At 31.8% G+C, this 23308-nt stretch overlaps 2 protein-coding genes across 2 annotated transcripts in view; both read right to left on the minus strand.

Moving 5' to 3' along the window:
• The window catches only part of LOC142324669 (uncharacterized), a 538037-nt gene that overhangs the window by 438245 nt on the left and 76484 nt on the right, over positions 1 to 23308 (minus strand). The window contains exons 3-4 of the mRNA XM_075365546.1: positions 20544 to 20670; positions 16398 to 16544 (exon numbers count right to left, since the gene is read on the minus strand). Of these exons, the coding sequence (XP_075221661.1) occupies positions 16398 to 16544; positions 20544 to 20637 (241 nt within the window). The 5' untranslated portion in view covers positions 20638 to 20670. The remainder of the gene's footprint in view (positions 1 to 16397; positions 16545 to 20543; positions 20671 to 23308) is intronic.
• Positions 4048 to 10652, minus strand: LOC142324672 (uncharacterized). Its single transcript, XM_075365550.1, has 2 exons — positions 10554 to 10652; positions 4048 to 5984 (listed from the first exon to the last, which is right to left on the minus strand). Exons 1-2 carry the CDS (start codon positions 10560 to 10562, stop codon positions 5661 to 5663), a joined length of 333 nt encoding a protein of 110 aa, XP_075221665.1. The 5' UTR covers positions 10563 to 10652; the 3' UTR covers positions 4048 to 5660.

Consider the following 23308-nt stretch of genomic DNA (forward strand, 5'->3'; position numbering starts at 1 on the left):
AAACGCGACGGTGGTGGTGCTGGTTAAGGAGGCGCAAAAGCTGTCTACCACAAGACGTGTTCTAATCGGCTGGCAGTCTTGCAGGATAGATATACGGCAACAGGAACAAGCGTGTTTCAGATGTTGGGGCACAGGACATATTGCATCCCAGTGCAAAGGTCCTGATCGGTCTAACTGCTGCTTCAATTGTGGTGCAGAAGGACATAAACGGGCAGAATGCACCTCACCAATGAAGTGCTTAACACGTGGCAGTGGCGGACACAGAACCGGAAGCAAGTCGTGCACCAAATAAATAATTCGTATCCTGCAGATTAATGCCAACAGGTGTTCAACGGCTATAATGGAATGACCGTGTATTAGTTATCGGTATGTTTGGTATTAATAGTGTAAAAGGATTAGATGTAATTTGGCTTATATGTTCATCATGGTTTGCGTATTAATCACAAGCCTTGTTAATATTATGACTGGTAAATGTATGTATATATTAAATATTGATTATTGTAGTATTGGGCGGCACTATGACGTGTGATTGCGCCACGTACGTGATAGATTAGGATTAGGTTTTATCGATGTCTTATGAAAATATTACTTACACTGTATTATTTTGCGTTATGACGGCGGACTGATTAAGTAACATATTGATTATTGCATGTATAGTATTACGACTTGGATATAAATTATAATGAAGAATAGAGTAAGCAATGTCTTGTATGTTTGTCAAATTTGTGTTCGGATCAAGAATAAATTGTAATTGTATGAATTAAGTATTATAAACTGATAATTCGGGATTCGTCTGTAATTATGACTTGTGATTGATTACCTTATGCATAATGTGAAAGGTAGTGTTTAGTACTGTCTTGTAACTTGTTTCAAGTCACACAACGGCAACAAATAAGGTAGCGCCAATAGACCAGTGGTTCTAAATTTCGGATGTGAAACTCATAAAGAAGGATAATATAGTTATAAAAAAAAGCCGATATGCGTGGGAAGCATACTCGGATCCTGACTAGAGATAGGGCTGGGAAGGGTAGTCCCTCTGAGGAGAGGCATCATGGCGACCAGAAGCGGAGTTCGTGGTGGCTTAATATTCATAGGGGACCCCGATGGGACAATCAGCTGAAAGCTGAATGCACAGGGTGGGCTAGTCTACAGCCACGTCACTTACGGCCGACCGAGGCAACGTCTTTTAGGCGGTTACCGGTTGCCCCTGAGTGGTTAAAAAAGGATTGAAAAAAAAGGAAGTTTAAAGTATCAAATACATCGTTTTCTCTGAGAAATAATTCGTTATAGAGATTTTCCATCGAGTAGAAGAAATAAGTAACGTAGAGAAAAAGCACCGATATTTTTTTAAATTCTTTTTTAGCCTTTAAATTTAATGTATTAAGTTAAATTTTATAATGCAACAATAATCCTGCTGGCCGTTTGCCTAAAATGTGATAAACGTTTGAAAAATCGAACACAAAAGAAAGAATTTGAATGAAATATAAAACTTTTTAATAAGTAAAAAAACACTAGATCGGTTATCAATATTATTAAAAAGTTTAAGTAATAATTCTATAGAGAAAAATATAATAAAATGAAGACAGAAAAGGGAACAATGGAATAAAATTTTGAGAAAATAACAAACGATTAGAAATCCAATATTTTATCCCGTAGTAATATTGAACGAGCTCCTTAGTCATTTAAGTCAAACACAAGAATTCAGCGCTAATGTATACATTTATTAAACTTAAAGGAAAACTATTAGAAAAAGTTAAAACGTATCCGTATTTTTCATTAATTAGAATTTAAATAACGATTTAAATAATGAATCCTTGTTATCGTACAAAATATTAAAAAAGGTGGTAAAGGCATCTACGCTATTATATTAATTTCCCTCACAATATTTTCATAGTGTTAAAAATTTATATCCCGTTTCCCGAACGGTAAAAATTGAAATTTCGCAACTTATTTCTAATCTTGTCTTTAGGACGAATAAACAAAAATTAATTTCATTAACGACTCGTGGATTTAATTATATTTTAGTACTAAAGGAAGAGCACGAAACTTAAAAATTTTCAGAAAAATACTCCTTAAGCAGTAATGTATCGCTAGGAAGGAATTTTTACTGACAATCCTAAGATGATGAAAATAGAAGTAAATATTTTTTTCAAATTCAATTTATATCGCTTCTCTATTTACAGACCGACATTATTTCGGGTGCAGTTAACTAAGCATACAAAGATCTTTTCATATTAAAAATATGCTTGTGTACACAGTAACACGTAACCTGTAACATTTTAAGGAACTTCATGAATGTAACTGAAATACTGCTGTACTAATGTTTTACAAAAATGTAACACTACATTTAAAATAATGATAAAACTTCTAAACGTCCATTCAAAAATTTCTTCCATGTACTGATTTAGAGGTTAGAAATGTTTCGGATGTTAGAAAAACTGACCTGTTCGTATGATTGAGTAGAATAAATTCTGATTTTTCCCCCTCATTGATCACCTTTCTAGGTTGTCTATTCCAATTACTGGAAGAGATGAAATCGCTTCGTCGCAAGATCTAGGCTGTAGGGAAGATCTAATTGTTCTTGAGGAGACCGTTGCGGCTGTAGAGCGTAGATGGGTATTGTCATGAATCTTCAAGATATCCAGGGTAAGCGTGCCGTGCCGCTATTCTGAATCGCACGAAGCAGTTTATAATGTATTTCGTAATAGAATTTCGCATAAATTATCGAGCCTTGAAGCAAAAGTCCACAAAAAAATCTCTTCTTCTGCTCCAAAACACTAAACACATGGAAGGAAGACAAGAAGGAACGGGAAGCTTACAGATCGATGAAGGAAGATGTTCATCTTCGCATTCTCTCCCTCCAAGCAAAACAAAACAATTAAGTACATTTGAAATCGTCCGAAGGTTAGAGTCGACAAAGGATAAAGACAAAAATAATCCCGCTATAAAAGCTTATTCGAACGAAGACGATAGATGAACTAAAACTAATAACCGAGGCGAATTGCTTAATATGCAACCACCCAAAATCTGATTTTAGTGAGCGCAAAAGCGCCGATTAATGATAACTCTTCTGAAGAAGATTTTCATCAGACGTTTTCAAAAGTTTACCACAGTCTTTGAAAATTTTCAAATATTACCGTTGCGCATCGAGTTACTTAAAACCGATAGAAAATGTTTCTTTCGACATAAATCTTAACGTCGTTTGAAATAATAGCTAATCAACATTTCACCGCTAAAGATTCTGATCGAGACTAATGTTCTCGGTCGGAAGACGGATGATTTTAATAAAACAGGATTAAAATATTGCTACGATGAAAATTTTGGCTATATTTTCAGAATACTAATCGTCGAGTTCAAAATAACGACCGGTAAACGTAATCGGGATGAAAATCGTTATTACGATAATAAATTAAGTTAATTATATTATTTCTACTACCAACAGATGCCCATATTAAACGTTTTTACGTCTAGAGAAGACATAAGTTGTTTTGAAGCGAAGCTTCTAAACGCAGGCATCGGGATGAGGAGTCAACTGAGGAAAATCGAGCGTCACGCGCATGCATTACAGCTGTCTGACTGACAGTGTAGAAAACACGCGCTCCAATTTATTATAATGATTAAACTTCAATGATACGTTCAAAGTTTTGTAGGTTTTATGTAAATAAATAAGTTTTGTAATATACGTATTTCATTTTAATAAAATTTGATAAGTTTGCGTAAATCGCGTTTACTTTATTTTCCACCGTTAATAATTCATATATATTGCGTAAGAATCTTCGCTTGCGCCGTGTGTCCATGCACCGACGAACGCGTTTTAATTTTTTTGTTGTACATAATATAGTTAAATATTTTCAACGTCACAGTGATTCCAATTAATTTATGTTATTTACTAATATTACGTTATTTTTCCTACCTTTCATTCGCCAATCCCATAAAATCGAACGTTGTCTTCTTCTTCAGATAGAATAAACTAATTACTGGATTTCTAGATCGACGCTCCTCAAATAAAAAATAAACAAATTACACAAATACTCTGTATAAATACTTCTTTTATTTTACCTTTTTTTACAAAAATTTATTAGAGTTTTACAAAATACAAAAAAATATACAACTATAAAAAAAAAATTAATCTACATAACGATCAGTAATATAACATTCTAATAACTATTTATTTTTTATTTTTATTTTTTAATTATAAAAATTAATCGATTAATTATAGAATAGATTAAAAATAAACATAATAAATAAAAACTATTCAGGTAAATAAATATTCTACTAATTAATAATTATTTACGAAACTACCTAAAAAAAATTCCGTGTAAATAAACAGAAAACGATACATTTTAATATAAAAAATAAAAATATAATATATAGGCATTTTTTAATTAAACAATTATAAGGGGAAAAAATCAACCTGAATGCAAAATAATATTACTTTTATAATGTAGAAGATGAAATAATAAATAAAACTAATATTTATATATAATTAATTAAAACTCATATATTAATCCAATTATCACAGCTTTTTCAAATTCAACGGGTCGGTCAATTAATGATTCATTAAGTTTTTTTTTTAATTAAAGAAAAAATGTCTACCTTATTTACTAAGAGTCAAGTTTTATTGCGGTATGTGTTGATTTCCGTGACGATTTCAGTTCTAAGTCAGGGTTCAGAATTTTTACATTCCCTATTATAAATTATCGGTAAGAAGGGATAATAAGGTCAACTACCTAATCCTACTGAAAGTGGATACGATTTCTATATATGTATATTTTATTGTCTTCGCATAAACTTAATAAATAGACTGATGTAATTTTAATTTGACTGATGTATTTTTATTGTTTTAAGAAATTAACTTTTAAAAAATTTACACACACACACACACACACACACACACACACACAGACCCGGAAGTAGCTGGAAAACTGATCGGAGACAAAATTACAAATAGGTATTCCCGTTGTACACACTTTATTGTTTTTTTTTTATTTGATACCGATTGAATAGCATTTTTTAATTAAAAGATATTTTAATTTTTATTAAAATAATTTATTAATTTGAATTAAAAATTATATTATATTTAAGCCGATTAACAATAAGCTTAAAATAGTTGTACTAAAATATTTAATGGATTTAAGAAAAAGCCAGCGTACAGAAAACATACTAATTCGCCTTCTGGTTGTACGATATAATACAATTACAATATTATTATAAATATATATTTTTAATCGATAATTATTTCGTTGTAATATGTATACAAATCATCCAAATCGAGATGTATCGATTATGGGTTATATATTTGATTAAATAGCTATTTTTTTTTATAACACTTTTTTATAACTAGTCGAGTGCGTTTATAATAGTTAAACTGAACTTAAGTCAATAATACGCAGTCGTTTTATTATTCTATTTAATTTTATAAACCGCAATTATCTGCATCGAACTGGACCAAAACATTTATTATGATTTTAAATTATTTCAGTTACCGATGTTATTTGAACTACACGTATATGATTCTTTGGTTGTATTTCAATTATTCGTTTGGTTCGTGTGTTTTTTACATTTCTCTGATTTTTTTTAAAATTAATAAATAACTACAAAAATTGTTCGTCATATATCACAGCACTTAAATAAATCTGCACGTTTAAATAATGTTTATATTATTGCTCGTGTTTTTGTTCTTCTTCTTCCGGTTGTTGTAACGCCTGATGTTCTTCGTTCTGTTTTAATCGTTGCTCTTTATGTATTTGTCGATCAGAATCGTCATTTTTTTCACAAATCTCTCCATTATCGGCGACTGTAAATAAAGAAGAATAACGTGGAGCCATTTCTAAATGCGGTCTACGCGGTACAATTACCGCTGCCGGACCGGATTCGTTAAGCAATCTTACTTCTCCCGATTCGGATACTAAGAAAAGCGAAGAATATGTCGGCGCCCTTTCTACTACATCATCGTAATTCGGTGGAAGATCACCGTGCGCCAACTGTAACAGAATATTTTATACATTTATTGTTGTAAAAAGTACAATATTAAATATTATTTCTTTAAAATTATACGATTACAAAGCAGGCAGTAGCTAATTCCTCGCTGATGATGATCAAGTCTACTTTAAATAAAAAATACGTTTTCTAATATTAACATTAAGCGCTGTTTACTCCGATAGATTACTGAAAACTATCACCTATTTAATAAAATTAAAACTTCCCTACAAACGCTAAACAGTTTTACGTACAGACTTAACTCGATACCATAATCAGAACTCTCTAATAAATTTTACGATAATTGTAAGGTAAATCTTATAGATCATTCTTAAAGACTGTGCCCTGAAAAGTAAAAAAAGGTGTAAGGTATCATCTTACGCGCCATAAAAGATGTATTTCCTTATTACTCAACTATAATTTTAATTTTATTCGTTGCACCGATAATTTTTTTAATACAAATTTTAATACGCAGTAAAAAAAAATTTTTTTCCGTACATTCCAGCAAAGACGTAGAATTTTTGTTATATTGAATTAAATTCCTCAGTTTCTGATGATCATATAATCGATCTCTAAACCGGTTTTCACAGGATGCTCGAATAAAAAACAAAACCTAAAAATTGTATAATCCGAGGGCCAAGTCTTCAGCAGTCAGAGTCGCATAACTTTGCCGACGGCAAGAAAGTTACGTTATGCGACTCTTTACCGCATTTATTTAATTTTATCGCGAAATTTTATAATTTTATCCTTGTTTAAACGTAAGGTAACCTAAGATTTTTTTAAAATATACACATCTTATCAATGTTTTCCGATAATATTCAAGAGCGTATATTACTCAAATAAATTCTTACAAATAATCCCTACACTGATCGAGTAAGACTCAACACAGACTACAGTAGTAATTAAAATGAACCCGCTATATTCTTTCTTTCTTTTTCCTGTTTAGCCTCCGGTAACTACCGTTTAGATAATTCTTCAGAGGATGAATGAGGATGATATGTATGAGTGTAAATGAAGTAGTCTTGTACATTCTCAGTTCGACCGTTCCTAAGATGTGTGGTTAATTGAAAACCCGACCACCAAAGAACACCGGTATCCACGATCCTAGTATTCAAATCCGTGTAAAAATAGCTGACTTGAACGCTGGAACCCTCGACTTCCAAATCAACTGATTTGGGAAGACGCGTTCACCACTAGACCAACCCGGTGGGTTGAACCCGTTATATTCTATTGAACACAAATAGAACGGCAAAACCTTTTGGGGCAGACGGTGTCAAGAATACCTTTTAAATAGTTTTTTTTTTATGGTATTTTCTCAAAAATTAAATGAAGGTTTCTTAATTAGATTACTCGGTTGAAAACAGAAAAATCAGAAAAAGAATATTTTTATCTAGATATAAGTCGACCTTTCTATAGCTATAAGATAAAATAACCTCTCTAAATTACGCTAAAATTATTACGGGAAATCATATAACACTGCCCCAATACACAGCTATTTTCTTCATCACGTAATAGTAAATATGAAGAAAAAAAATCTATTTATGCGTATGTATGTTTCTTCCAGATATAATTTATATAATATATAAATATAATAATATTATTATAAAATATATAATATAATAATAGTCTTATATTTATATAAAAAATAAATAAATCGATAACCGAATATAACAATACGCAACAACTAACTTATTTTTAAATACTGAAACTAAAACAAAAATTAAATATAATTATAACCTTGACATATAGGTATTTATTGTTTTTCTGTGTTTTAAGAAATGTTTTTACTTGCTTGACAATCTTTTTTCAGAGTAACGTTTACACTTTACTTTATAATGTATTTCGTTATGAATTTTGTTAAGTACCGCTAGCATAATACAAATAACTAAAGTAAAAAATTTCAAAATTTCCGAATATATAGTACTTCACTCCCTACTCCATGTTTTCGTCTTCTGACGATTCTGATGAACTCTTGTTTCCCAAATTGTTAATGACACGTTCAATTTGTTGTTCTAGAGATCCTTGCAGCTTGCCGTACATATTTTTTTAAACATTTTATCCAGTCCTCGTCTGAGCGTTCTGAGAACTATTTATGACAAATTTCTTTTGTTGCAGCTGTTGTTACACAACAGTCAACTACCGGGTTTGACTGATAGATCGAAAATTAAAAAAAAAAAAAAAACTTCTAAAACGCGATCGCAGCTCTGCCTACCGGACCCAATTGTGAACCTTAACCCAAGATCAACAACACAAATAAATTAAAAAAACATTTTCACTTCAATACTGTACCTTACAAATTTGCACAATGTATTTTTTTAATTACACTTTAAAACGTTATTTCAATAAATAATAGTATAATATAATATTTCTCAATACGCGCACAATTCTAAACGCGATCACAGTGCTGCCTACTTGTTACTTAATCAGTTGTGATTTTGTTTACATTGGTAACGCCCATACGGGCTCTTTGTGATTGGTCGTTGTGTTTGACAGCGGCCATCTTGCATTGATCTGATTGGTTTTGCTTTATTTACAGTTCCATCTGATTTATTAGCGTCTTATTTATTACAAAACTGTTTTCTCGGGATTTTTTGTAACACAATAATAACACAATATTAAGAAATATTTTTCTCAATTTGATCGCAGCACCGACTGTCGGGACAAACTAAAATTAAAGTAGAATATTATTGAATATTCGATACTGCGATGGTAGCGCAGTCTGCCGGATCCAATGTAAAACATTCCAAAATCAACAACTACTTATAAATAAAAAATTAATTAAAAAAACATTTTCCAGTGGACCAAATTGTGAATCTAAATCATTCTCGAATCCCCTTGAACACACACAAAAATTTCATCAAAATCGGTCCAGCCGTTTAGGAGGAGTTCAGTGACACACACACGCACAGAAGAAATATATATATATAAAGATAAAACTATAAATAAATACATTTAGGCCTAAGCAATATCCAGTAACAGCCGATTGGTCAGCATAATACCGCATAAGATATCCATTTCAATATCTAATAAAGAAATAAATTATTAATTTAATAATATATAAACTCAGGATTAAATAAGTAACTAATAAATATAAGACGTGAATTCTTTGATCGATTGGAATAAACAATAGTGTACCGTATACATACTGTCTTTAATCTAATACTATTACAAACTCGTGCTTGTTAAGCAGCAAGATATACAGCTATGCTGTTCATCTGATTTGTGCCAATTCGGCTTGGACAAGCTATACTTACATACGTACGAACGTACAGACGTCACACCGAGACTAGTCAAAATGGATATTTCCGTTGAAATCTGAAAACCCAGATTTTTCGCGATCACAATGCTTACTTGTACTTCGTACAAAGAAGTAAAAAAAAAACGCATAATTTCTCTAGTTACTAAAGTTATGGTCTTTGCACCGTTTAACACTTCTTTTTAATTTAATATAAATCCGGTAAATTTATGAAAAAATAGCTCGGTCGGTTCAAATATATGCCGGATATTACACGAATTGACGTCACTTTATTCACCGTGAAAGACTAATAACCTACTTACACTCAAATTATAGAATACTGCACAAAAACAGCGGAAAAATCAATCTGCAAAACAAAAATAAAAAATTCATTAATCCTTCTCGTTTAACTAAAGAATAAAAAAATTAAATTCTAAAATCTAAAATTAAAAAGCGTAAATTTTTCTCGTACAGTGCGTCGGATAATAAATGTACGTAGGGTTTATAATTTAATAGCAGATGTGGATTAATATTTTTATTAGCTTATTATTTTTAAAAACCTTAAAGATAAAAATAATGAACAATTAATGTTCATTATTTTATTTTTATGCATATCTTGATTTATATGTACATATATATTTATTTTTTTTAATAATGCGTTATCGTTTAAGATGCAAACCGCTTATGTAAAAAAATTAAAGCCTGAACTTACACAAAAAAAGTATTATTATTAAAAGAATTTTTTTTAATAACCGCACTCTTGTATTAATTTTTGAACAATAATTTTTATCTTTGTATTATTAACTTTTCATCTGAGTATTTTGCTTCCTAATGAGAGCCATTAATTCTTCCCCTCAGAAGCCGTCGATCTACGTCATATACAATCGCTTTAAGACGCCTCTTACCTTTAGGGTCGACTTTCATATCGGACTTTCCGACTTTAAAGGAGTTGAAGATGACTCGCACTCTTTTGTTTTCGTCAATGACAACTGAACTCTTGTTCGTCTCTATAATATTACAAATTCACAGGTACTGCCTCTTATGTCGATTAAAACTCCTGAAACATCCTTCATCTCCTTAGTTGTTTTAGTATTTGCCCCCTCCTTTAGATTGACGAACACAACCTCTGGCTGCTACGGAACAGACTAGCCTCACGCCTCTCTATCAACACCTTTGCCTACCGTTTACTCTGAGACAACTCCCGCTGTGGAACCGTGGGAGGGGCGGAAACTATCTCCCGCACAACCTCTCCTACCTCAGGCTTAGTAGCCGATTTTCATAACCTTGAGCCAAGGCCACAACAACGGGTTGAGTTCCCTGATCTTAGGGAGAATCTTACCTCGCACATTAGCCTTAGTACTTCTTAGGTCGTCCAAAAATTGAATCGAGAAGTCGTACTTCTCTTCAAACGTCCCTAACGCGATTGAACCTCCAGCCCTCCTATTACCTTTAGAAAACTTCTCGACGATTAATCGAACGATTTATTCTTTCCAGCCTGCGAAGAACCGGAAGCACTTGCTCGCGACTCTTCATCCCCGGAAGAGGATGAAGAGTCGTCGAGACTTGAAGAATCTCCTCGTGAGGATTAGCCGGCTTGGAATTACCCTTTCTCGTTCGGTTTCAGACATTTCTGAAATCACAAACACAACAAAAACAGTATCCTAAACACAAAACGCACACTGATGTCATAAATAAACAACAGCCGATGGTGAAACACCTTAAAAAAATTACTACCGTTAATTATGACGAAAATGAACGTATATATTATTCAGTTAGCTTATAAAGTTGAAGTAAACAAACTGCGCGTATGAGTGTTCAGGCGGCCGATTCACAAGCATCTCCTGTAAATCCTGATGTACATAAAAGAAACTACGCGACGTTAATACTCAATAACCACATTCTACTATATTTTCAATTATTATACGCATTTTAAATTTAAATAAATTAAGTCGTTTTATTTGAATTTTAAGAGTTGTGAAATCGTCAAACAAATAATAAATTCAATTCGGTTTTTGTCATTTGAATGCGATAAATCCATAGCGCTTTCAGTATTAAAAGATAAAAGGGAGACTCAATTTTGTTTTCTATTATATTATCGGATTCCCAATAATTTGGTCAAATAATATCCAATCCACGTTTTATGTCATTCGTGTTGGCCTGTGTTACCGATGGCTTTTAAGTATAAATTTTTAACATCAGATCTTAAAAGCAGTATTTTCTTACCCTACGTAACTTTTGATTTGTCCCCAAATTAACTCGATCGGGTCGAGTACACAATGATAGAGAGGTAATCGAAGCACGGTTTTACCACTAGATCTTGCTAACTCATCAATTTTATACGCATTAAAATTACTTTAAATACACGAAACCCTTTGCAATAGTCGGACCTTAGGTTCAACCTCTTCAAAAATCTCTCCTTTTGAAGCATTTTGATCCATTCTTTTTCCAAGACGCGACTGGAATTCATCCTTTTTACATAAATGATAAGGAGTGTTGTCAAAGAGATCTTGCAGAGGAGGTAACACATCATTAAATCGGTTCTCAGTAAATAAAATTCGCATATTTTTTACGAATCGCGTTTTTATCGAAATCGTCAACTTTTTCTTCAATTGATCTGCAAGGTTTTGTTTTTTTTTTAGGAAACCGTAATTCATCAGTACATTCATACTCGCGAATCACATTGTACAGTGAAGCAGCACAACTTCCGCTCATGTTAAGAGTTTATTAACGACATCCAAAATTAACGCCGTCGGATTACTCTGTAATTCGCTTTTGTAAGCGTTTAAAATGTGTTTTTCCGCACGACTTCAGAGCCTTTTTCACGGCTTTTTTTTCGGAATAAATATCGGTAATCTTGCGCTATTATCAATTGTACCGCTATCAGTCACGGTGTCAAAATAATGATATAAGTCAAGTCATACAGACACAAATCTAAGAATACAGTCGCATTCCAGTAAACTTAAAAAAAATTTTGTTATATTAACTTTAAATAACATTAGAGTAAATAAATAAATAACAGAAACACAAAAATTGAACACGAGAACAAGAGTTATATGAAAATATGAAAGGTTTTAATGGAACTGAAAAGAAATAACGTTATATAAAATTTTGGTTACATCAATTACTGTATGACAAACAAATTTTACGGTGATTGTATATATGAGTTACGATTGTAGTGTTGTATATAGATATGGCCGCGTTGTGAATCTGCACGCGTCTGTGAGAACTGACTAAACAGAATCATGACGATCTGACTCTCACAAAGGCAACGTTTGTTTATTCTTCATTTTATAAGTTAACTGAATACAGTATAGACGATTTAGGATAAGTCGACTTATCTTAATTAGATTACTATCCAAAAGTTAATTCGTATCAAAATAAATTACTCTATTAATTTACCCGTTACTAGATTAAGCTAATTATTTTGTTAACGTCAAGTTGTAATGATCTTAATCTGTATAAAACAACTGTATTGTTCAGACAAATATCGACACACCATTTCATTGCTTCATTGCTTTATATAACTGAAGAAGTAAATTTACGGTTGAAGAAATTCGCTGTTTCACACAAATTAAGATTTTGATAACTATAACCAAAAATTATTCTTTTTTAAGTAATTTTCTCGGTCAATTTGATATTAAATTAACAGACCCTGAATTTTTAAAATAAAAACCGAGTGACAATAATTTTTATTTTCTTGGCTTTTTAGATTTACAGTGTATTACAATAAAAGGATAATTAAGCTAATCGGTTCAAATTTTACATGACTTTTTTGTAGAGTTTGACTTCTCATGACTAACAAAAAAAGAAAAGCATAAATTTTAGCACTAAAAAATTCCGAAATGATGTATATATTATGTTGGCGTATTTTTTGCTTGAGATTTCTAGACTGGCTGAACCGATTTGGATAGACTTTGGCACGATGATTTTTTGTTCTGTATATGGAAGTATCGATACATATAATTTTGCTCGCAATTGAACAAGGGAGTAGGGAGATACGATCCTAATGGGTCCCGTATGTGAAATATTTTTTTTGAAACAGCATATAATTCTTTTCATATAATTTAATGTCCCTTACGTAGATAACATACTTTCTGATTGTGTTTGACCACAATCAAATCCTCATAAAGCGGTGGGGTGGGGCAAAAAGACACTTATCTGTCGTTTCTTGACTCAGAGTCACATTCTTGTACACTTTCTTTTCAAAAAATCATAAAATATCAATAAAATAAATACCCCGTGTACAGAACCTCTGGTATCAGCTGAAATTTTTAGCGTTAAATTTGCGTTTGAATTCAAACAAAGAAAGGTAAAGCTTATTAAATTAATGGGAAGTAGTATATCGACTAGAGCGTAAGTAAAAGATGAAATGTATCTAAATCGGCAGCTTAAAGGATAAAAAAAAAAATTAAAAAAGAATGAAAAGAAGCAATCATTCTTAGGTTTAAATATAAGTTTAAACACTTATGATGGAATTATGAATTATATTTATTTAGACATTTAAAATGTCAATTATTAATACAGTTAACAATATGCTGTTGAAGGAAACCGATATAATGTTTCAACAGAATCGAGACCTAAAGCGTAAAGCGAAATGTCATAAATTGACTCGAAGATCAAGAATTTAATATTTTGGATTAACAACCCGTAAAAAATGGAAAGTTCTATTTAAAAAACTCTACTCCTTATGCGGAGCCACCGAATCAATTAACATTCTTTGGAAGAAAATCAGCGGGCAGTAGAATTCCGTAAGCAAACTACACGTAATAAAATTGGCCGAAGTATGCCGAAGCAAATCCACGAAGTTATTAAAATTAAAGATTATTAATCATTTTATTTCTATTTGAAAGTCTCCCGAGGGTTAAAAGCTTTTAGTAGCCAGAATTTTAAATTAAACAATTACATCGGTTTAATTTATCAATTTTGAAATCGATCCGGTGTTGACGAAATGCCAGAATGTTTCTGTTTCTTAATTTTATTTCATTTAATATTATTACAGCAATCGGTTATAAAAATAAGATTACCAGAGACTCAGAATGTCATTATATTAAAAAATAAAAATTGGAATGTTCAATTCTAAAAAAAAATCCACGAATTCAAAAAACTTTTATAAAATTTAAGTCACGAGTAATTAAAAGATCTGAAAGGTTTTCCTTCAGAATTTCCACAAGGCTTAGCTTTCTGGTACTGCAAGGAGTAAATACGTATGAAAAATAATGTCCTTTATAAATCGGATAAGTAGTTGTCAAGACTTGTATAAACCAAACAATTAGTTTGTAAAAACCAATTTTTCTATTTTAAAGAAGATCTCTAATTTTAATTAAAATTTGTAGTTTAAAGCTGATGTTATGAACGACCTCGCCTGAAGACCGTTAACACGTTGTAGTAGAGTTTAGAACGAGGTTGAACTGTATTTCCATAGGTGATGAATGAAGACAACGCCTTGTTGCTTGTTGAATAACGGTTTAATGATCGTCTTGACAGTTAATGAAATGACTTGTAGCATAAAGTATAACTTGATATGTAAAAATAAAAAATATAAAATGAAATACAACATTAAAACTGACGTTCATCCGGACAAAGAATGGAGTCCATCCGGACTAAGAGTATGACGTGACCGCCTTGGATCAGATTCGAGCGCCGAATGAATAATTCGCTACCCCTTAATGACCAATCCCTGCGGCATTATGACGTAGGACATGGGTTCAGATCGCCTGACCAAACTTGCCGTGGAGACTCTAGCCCTCGCTAGGTAGCAGTCCCCGACGGCAATAATGGAACGTAACAGCTGATAATAATATACAACAAAATACTTTCCTTTTGATTAATGAATTTTTTTTAACATTTTAAAAAGTCCGAATTACTTTAAGCTTCATTTTTTTTCATAATAAAGTACGAATTAATAAGAAACATATTTTAAGATTAATTCTTATATGGGAGTTTGCAGAGCTCTGTTAATGAATGGAAATACAGAAAAATAAGATATGTTGAGAAAAGGAAAACATAATACACGCAACCGCAGGGGTAAAACACACACCTACGAACCGATAAAAATATCATTAAACTTTATGTTACAGTTAAATAGAAAAGTGTAGCCGAAAAAAATTGTCGGAGTGAACTTATATGTACACGTAAATACGTATGAAAAATAAATCATTACTACATATCCGGATCTAAATGAACATCGATCTTGAGAAACGTTACGCGGTTCAATCTGAGCAATTATAAAACTACAATTTTCCTGTTCGATGACTTACAACTCGAGAACCATTGGACGGATTTTTATACGGTTTACACCATTCTATAGACCATTTATCGAGGAAGAATTGCGTATACCAAAATGGCAAAAAACTCGAAAAGCTATCGACCGTTAAGCTTTTGAATTATCTAACCGGTTCCTTTTTTAATAATCTTTCAACCCAAAAAAAACAACAGAATAAGCTTAGTATTTTAACAGAAACTATTGTTTTCATCGTCTAATTTCGTTTTCCTTCAACTAATTTCCCTAATTCATATTTTCATTACCTATTTGAGAGGTAATGGAAAGAAAAAATATAAATAAAATTTGTTTGTTGATTTCAGTAGGAGGGGAAGTGACTTTGTGTCCGAGCGAAGCCGGATTCAATATAAAATTTATTTTGAAATATACAGAATGTTAAGAAACCATTTTCCCCTATTCAGAAAATGATTTTTCATCCAAAACTAAAGAAACCGTTCCTGTAAAAATTATGTTCCGTTTGTTTGTGGAAGTTCATAAATTCAAAAACGAACGGAGGTATTTTTATTAAATGTAATAGCTAAGTTTAACAGCCACTCGACGAAATTTTGTAAGAAGTACTTTTCAAATTTCAATTTTCAAAGTTCAAATAATCGATGGTGTTTTTTTTAAAATAACTCTATCTTTATAAATACTACTTTTGTTAAATTATGTATTACTCCGTAACTAATTCCTTAAGAATTTTATTGCGAGCAATCATTTTTATAAAAACAAATTCAAGAAACACCGCGTTCTGACGACTGTAAAAAAAATACATTTGTACCGGTTTTTATTTCCTGCAAATATACCGAAATATATATAAAATTTATTTATAAAAAATGTATCAAATACTGTTTTGTTTTGATCCCGTAAATTACGTATTAACATCTTATACGTACGTTAGTATAACAGTAGTTATGCATCTACCTGCAATAAAATTCGTCGACGTCGTCTCATATCGACCAGCTTCATAAGAAGAAAAGTCGGACTTAGCAACAGCATTATGCAAGAAACAGATACCATTATTACACCGGCTGTAAAACCTCGAGCCGGTCGTCCAATCATCTGCTCCTGCTGTAAAAAAATAATATTATTATTAGTAATTGAAGAACGATTTATCGAATAAAAATTAATCATTTTTTCGAAAACACTCGTTATTTCTGCAGATTAATGTCACGTAAAAACTGTTTTCTTACTAAGGAGAGATTATAAACCGTATCTTGTTTCGCAAATAAATATAGGAAAGGTATACGATCATTATTTGCTTTACAGTGTCTATCTGAGTATAATTTTCATTCTTAACAATCTTAAGATTTCTTAAAGTGAAATGATGAAAAGCAACACAAATCAGGATATCTTTTATTGAAAGCAGCAATGTAAACTATAAAGTAGTTTCCTATGATGAACACAGTAATGACATTTGTAATACTGTGGATGAAGAAATGAAAGAGTATGAAATTAAAAAAAATAAGACGTACAGGAAAATTAACCGATAAAAGTAAACAACAAAGATAATTTAGGGGTAAGGACAAGCGAAAGAAAAATTAAAAACTACATATGTTTGCAGATTACGGTGACAGAGGAATGAATATCCACAACGGAAATAAAAGGAAGGATAACGACGCCAAAGAAAGTCTTCAGTAAAAAGAGGAAATCATTACGCGGTAAAAGTCTGGACTTTTAAGTTAAGAAAGAGGTTAGCCGAATACTGCATACGGGAATATCTTGTACGGAAGCGAAAGACGGACGACGAGAGAAAGAAAGAGGGACTGGACTGAGATTTTTGAGATGTGCGTGCGGAAAAGGATGCGGAAGTAAGACGGGCGAATAAAGTGAAGAATGAGGAAGCGATGGACAGGATTAAAGGAGAAAGAGCACTTACTCGGGAAGTACTCAAAAGAAAAGGAAACCGGGTAGGACGTGAGGTTAGAGAGAGTGGAATCTTGACAACCGCATTAAAAGGGTCAACAGAAGAAGAAATGAAGCGAGAAAGAAAAACGGAGGTAATAGGAGAGATGAAAATTATTAACTGCAAGGAGGCAAAGGGAAAGGCTTGGGAGAGAAATGGATGGAGACAGCGTGATGGTATAAGACGCCACCGGGCAGAACACCGCATTGCGAAGGGTAAGGGTACTGAATAACACTTGGATTTATGAAGGGGCTTGTTATGCTAACAAGTAACCGCACATTTAACTCTGTAAAGATGCCAACGGGAAATCAGTTCACTTTTCATTTACTAGCAAGCCATTTATAAGATCCTTATTTACCTTGAATATGGCGATGCACTTTGTGTCTGTTAGATCGCTTGCACAGCTTATGCAACCTAACGTGCATCCAGTAACTAATCCTTGTGTCACGAAACGGTGCAGCAGATATAAATATGAATTCAACATGTGTGAGTTATACCTCTGTAGTTACGGCTAAATCATTTTGTCGTTCCCACGTGCAAGTACGATTATTGTTTTACGCGAATAATAATGCGATGTAAATTATCACTTGTCAAGCGCTGTGGCATCCCGGTGAAAAGCAATTAAATTTGTTTTGAATCGCTGTTATTGATATTTAATAACGATAACATCATTTTGTAACGCTTCACACCATTATTTGGTTCATTGAAAGAAGGTATTTCAGTCTGTAGAGTAGATAGGATTTTATACTTCATTTTTATAACGCTTTTATTCAGTGTTATTTTCATTAATTTTAATTTATCCTGTGTTTTTGTGCCGATCGGGTTTTAACAATGAGCGATTCTGTCGTGAAACAAAACCGAGAAAACTCTTAACCAACTCCGAAAAAAAAACAGTGACGTAAACGTAACCTTAAAAAAGATAACCCTGAAAGTGCAGTAAGAGACACTGCTCGGAAAGCAAGTAGTCTTAGCGAAAAAAATTTTTAATATAATAAAGAAACACAAAATCGACCGTAAAAATGTTAGCTCTAAAACAGACTCGAAAGCTTGTGAAAACGATTGAAAAGTTGGATGATTTTACTAAAACCGATACCAGAAAAAGATTTCACTCGTTTTATTTAAATAAAATGATCAGAGCTTCCTAACTTGAACAATATTAAATGCCGTAAACACAGATTCTGAACTGCCGAATTTTTCTAGAAGTGCATTACATCGTGTTTAAAATCAACGAATTTCTGTTTCATCTCAAAAAAAATAATAATTCTTTATTGATCGATGACGAACATATTATTTCATAGATATTCTTTCATATAAGACATTTTATTATCTACAGGAAATTTGGATTAATGCGGGACATTTACGGGAAAAAGTACGGGTGGATAAAGAAATAAAAAGCGTAAGGAACGCTTTTATGAAACGTTTGTAAACCGGGGTGAAAACCCCGGCTGCAAAAGGTAAACGATTAATAGTAACGCATGTAGTGAAAATGGAATTATGAATAGTGGTTTATGGGTATTTGAACCCAGATCTTCCCATGAGAATCACAATGAAATGAACGGTGACAATTGCACGCAGCGGTTTAAAAAAATTGTCGAAATCGTTGATGAAGGATCCGTCATAGTAATGAATAACGCACCGTACCACTGCTTGGAAACTGGAAAATTTCCGAACGCTTCGACCCGAAAATCGGAAACTGCCGAATAGTCAAAATCGAAGAAAACCGCGTACACGGATGACATGTTAAATGAAGAACTTGTAAGATCGGTAAAATCATTTAAACAAAAATATATTCATAATAAAATAGATGAAATAGCAAAATTAAAAAATCGTGTCGTGTTGCGTCTTCCTCCTCCACATCATTGCAATTTCAACCTGACAGAATTGATACGGGCACAAGTCAAAGGCTACATCGGGAATAACTCATCGTTTAAGTTATGTAAAAAATCTATCGATAGAAGGTATTAACAGAGTAGATGCAAACGCTTGGAAAAATTATTTGACATTTAATTAAAGAAGAAAAAGCATAGGAAGCCGACAGGTTGTATGAAATTATTATTGAAGATATTGAGATCAATTTGGGAAACGATGACAACAGTTTATCCTGACCCTCGTAAGGGAAGATACCTGCCTCGTGCGATCCCGGTCGCCACAACATCCCCTCCGTTCCTAGCCCTAATGGACTTTATCGGAGGTAGTCTTTTAGACCCTCTACACCTGATATAACACATCACATCAGTTTGTACATATTTATTGTACGTCATTATTAACTAGTATATTTTTTAACTCTAGTACTTTAAATACATCGCAGCTATAAGAAAAAACTGGAACCGAAAGATTAAAACAATTAATGAACTTATTTCTTTGGGAATCAATGCATTATTACACTTGAAAAAAATAACATATATATATAAATATACATGTTAAATAATATATATGTATATATATATATATATATATATATATATAATAACATAATATTATTATGCTATTTATAATTTAGTATATGTTTAAATAATTATGTATAAGTATGAAAATATTTCCTTTGTATTACTATTGTATCTTTTTTATGTTATTGTACTCTCTGTATTTGCATTAAAATTTATAGCATTTAATAAAAAAAATATATATATATAAATGACATACAAAAGATTTTAAAACGTGTTAGGAGTAACATTCAAGTTTAATACATTACGTTAAAGTTGAGTATGGTATAAGGTAATCTTCAATTCAATCACCTATTGAAATAAATTTGAGTATTTGAATACAAGGTAAGCAATTTCTCGCTCATTATATATATATATATATATATATATATATATATATATATATATATATATATATATATATTCTTTATTTTGATTGTTTTTAAACGCAACAATGACATGAAGAGTAAAATTCAGTGTGAAGTAGGACAGCAAGTAGTAGTGATCCGACGCTGCCTCAAAAAAGAACCAGTATTACTTTATAAATAAATATCGTCTTTTATTCGGTTTCTTTTAGAGAAATACTAATACAGATCGGTACTTGTGAAAAAAAATCCTGAATAAAGAAAAATTATATTAATTACTATTTGTATTCACCTCGTTCCAAGAAAATACTTAAGAAATAACAAGCGAAAGTAATTACTTTTTATTCGCATCAGCTATTAGAACGAAAAAAATTACCATGGTAAGATTGGAGATCCCTCGTTTTAGCAGTAGCCCGCTGACTGAACACCAACAAGCCAGTTGTACTACAGCTACTATTCTTCCTGCCCATTGCTTACCGCTCATTTCATAACAACCACGGCATCTACAAAAAAAAAATATTTACTTGTAATTAAATCCAAACAATTATTTCACAAAATAATAATAATAGCGATAAAAACATTTCTGAAAAAATCATTATTAAAGAAAACAAATATTTCATCGGAACCTAACCTGCAGTAGCTTAAAGAAGTAAATGTATAAGAAAATAATATTTACTTTTAAAATCGTTTTCGATCGCACGAAAGAACTTTAAAGTCTTATTCGATAGTTTTTTATCGAATTAATTCACCGCAGTAGTTTACACAGAAGCTTATACGCGGGAATATGATAATGAAATTTTGTAGCGAATGAAGAATGCCGTGCCTGATCGGGATTCAAAGCCGGGACCCCCGGATGAAAGGCCGAAACGCTACCGCTCAGCTGCGATCGATTTATCTATATAAAATTTTATTATTTTCCTAATGTGTACGTCGCAATCTGTTCAACTAGTGAAGAACAAGCAACCGCCGTGGCCCGATGAGATGAGGGTGATATGTATGACGTGTAAACGAAGTGTAAGTTTAGTATAGACTTCTGTTGGCCATTCCCGAGATGAAAAATTTAAACGCAAATTATTTATTTAGTTTCTTAAAAAAAAGATTTTACTTCTGAGACCATCGCCGTGTTACAAATCTATTAATCTAGTATTAGCGAAAACGATTAATGGCGCAAAACGTACGAGTTTTGTGTAAGAAGTCTTTTCTAAAGTTCTTCTTTAATAGACCACAAAAACGAAGAATGGTTTTTAATTCCCTTTATTATTTAAAAAAAAAAAATTGGTTGTAGACCGAACGAACAGATTTCGGTAATTCTATTTATTTACTATTTTGTAGAGAAACTTCCTTCGGTAGCCCTGTAGTAATGTTTTCCAGGTAATATAATCGGAAGATTTTTAAATGAAAGTTTATACAACATACGTAAACGAATAATAAAGATCTATTTATTATATTTTTTCACCATCATTCTGATATTCAAAATGTTTTCGTGGAAAATATCATCGGTCGGAAAGCTTAAGAATTAAAAAAAATGTAATGATTTTCCCGTATCCATAAAGCCTTAGCTCTACTTCGTTTCTCTTTACGCCTTTTCTTAATTTCATCAAGATTCAGATTTTTCGTCTATCGTTTATCCATTAGGGGATAATTTTCGTTGTCATAAGGGTACCTTTTTGTTGTTGGTATAGATTTTATCGGTATTTTTTAAATAAGAAAACTAATACTTTCCGAATTTATATATATATATATATATGCATGCATGCGCGCGCGCGCACACACACACACACAGAGAGAGAGAGAGAGAGAGTGAGAGAGAGAAACCTTATCAAACATTTGTGAATAAAACATAAAGTAACTGATTCGTAAACATATAAATCAATAAAACGATACATTAAATAAAAACGTTAACTTTAAATTTCAATGCATTATCATCGACAAGTATTCATCATAGGATAAATATGTTAATAACTTATAGAGTATCATCCGTTATAGAGTATTACAGTCTTATAGATTATAGAATATCATCCGGTTATACGCTTTAACTCCTATTGTTCAGCAGAACAACAATAAATTAAACGCAGCAGTTTTTCCCGGTTTTATTACGATACGTAAATTATAAAAGGGATCGTTTTTTTAGGCATATCATCCTGTTTTAATTAACAAGTTATTTTTAAGATTTAAAATATTATTATTTGACCGTTAAATCGTTAAATATCAAATAAATTTACATACGTATATTTTTAAACTGCTGGGTCTACTACGGTTTCAAATTTGTACATATGTATAAAACAGTAATGTATGTAACATTTTTAGTCTTAAAACATAATGAAGACGTCATAATCAAAATCTATGGAGTAATGGCAGGATTAATAAATAATGTAAATAACGTAATAAATTATTCTAATTAAATACGGACGCTCTATTAATACATCTTCCAGATATATTAAAAAAAAAAATTGTAGGGATGAAAAAACGTTCAAAATAGCATTAAAAATATAATTTTCCCGGCTATAACGATATATGCCTGTACAAGAATAACGGTAAAGTATGTAAATCGCTCAAAAAAATCTAAAAAAATATTTCGGATTTTTTAAAGTTTTGTACATTAAGAAGTGATTAAAAAATTTTTTTTTTAGAAAAAAAAAGTAAATTTAAATAGATTGTAAATAATCTGCGAAAACGTTTTTCATGACGATGCTGTCAAGTTCAAAAAATGTATTTTTGTAGGAAGTTTATGCCTATAAACGTACGTACATCGGCCTGTATTTGGTCTTATAATTCTGGAACCCGTTGACCGTTTTTCTTCAAACACGGGAGACAGGTACTACCTTTAAACTACCTTTAAGGGGAAGAATGTATTAAATTTTTCCAAAAATTGGGAAAAGGGGGTGGGGGAGTTTTAGCCGAAATAAAATTTAAAATCTTTACATCTTTACTGGGGTCCTTCCTTACAAAAGATGAAGTTTTTTTTATCAAGATCATAAATTAATAAAAACTGTTATTGAATGTTCATCCCATTTTCAAAAAAAATTATTTTTTGTATATATATCTGTATATCTGTATTATCTGTATATATATATATATACAGAGTCATTCACGGTTTTCACGTTTTTGAAGTGGGTTGTACTCGGACGTTCATGGTGGGAG

This window comes from Lycorma delicatula, chromosome 5 (assembly GCF_047948215.1).
Source record: "Lycorma delicatula isolate Av1 chromosome 5, ASM4794821v1, whole genome shotgun sequence".
NCBI lineage: Eukaryota > Metazoa > Arthropoda > Insecta > Hemiptera > Fulgoridae > Lycorma > Lycorma delicatula.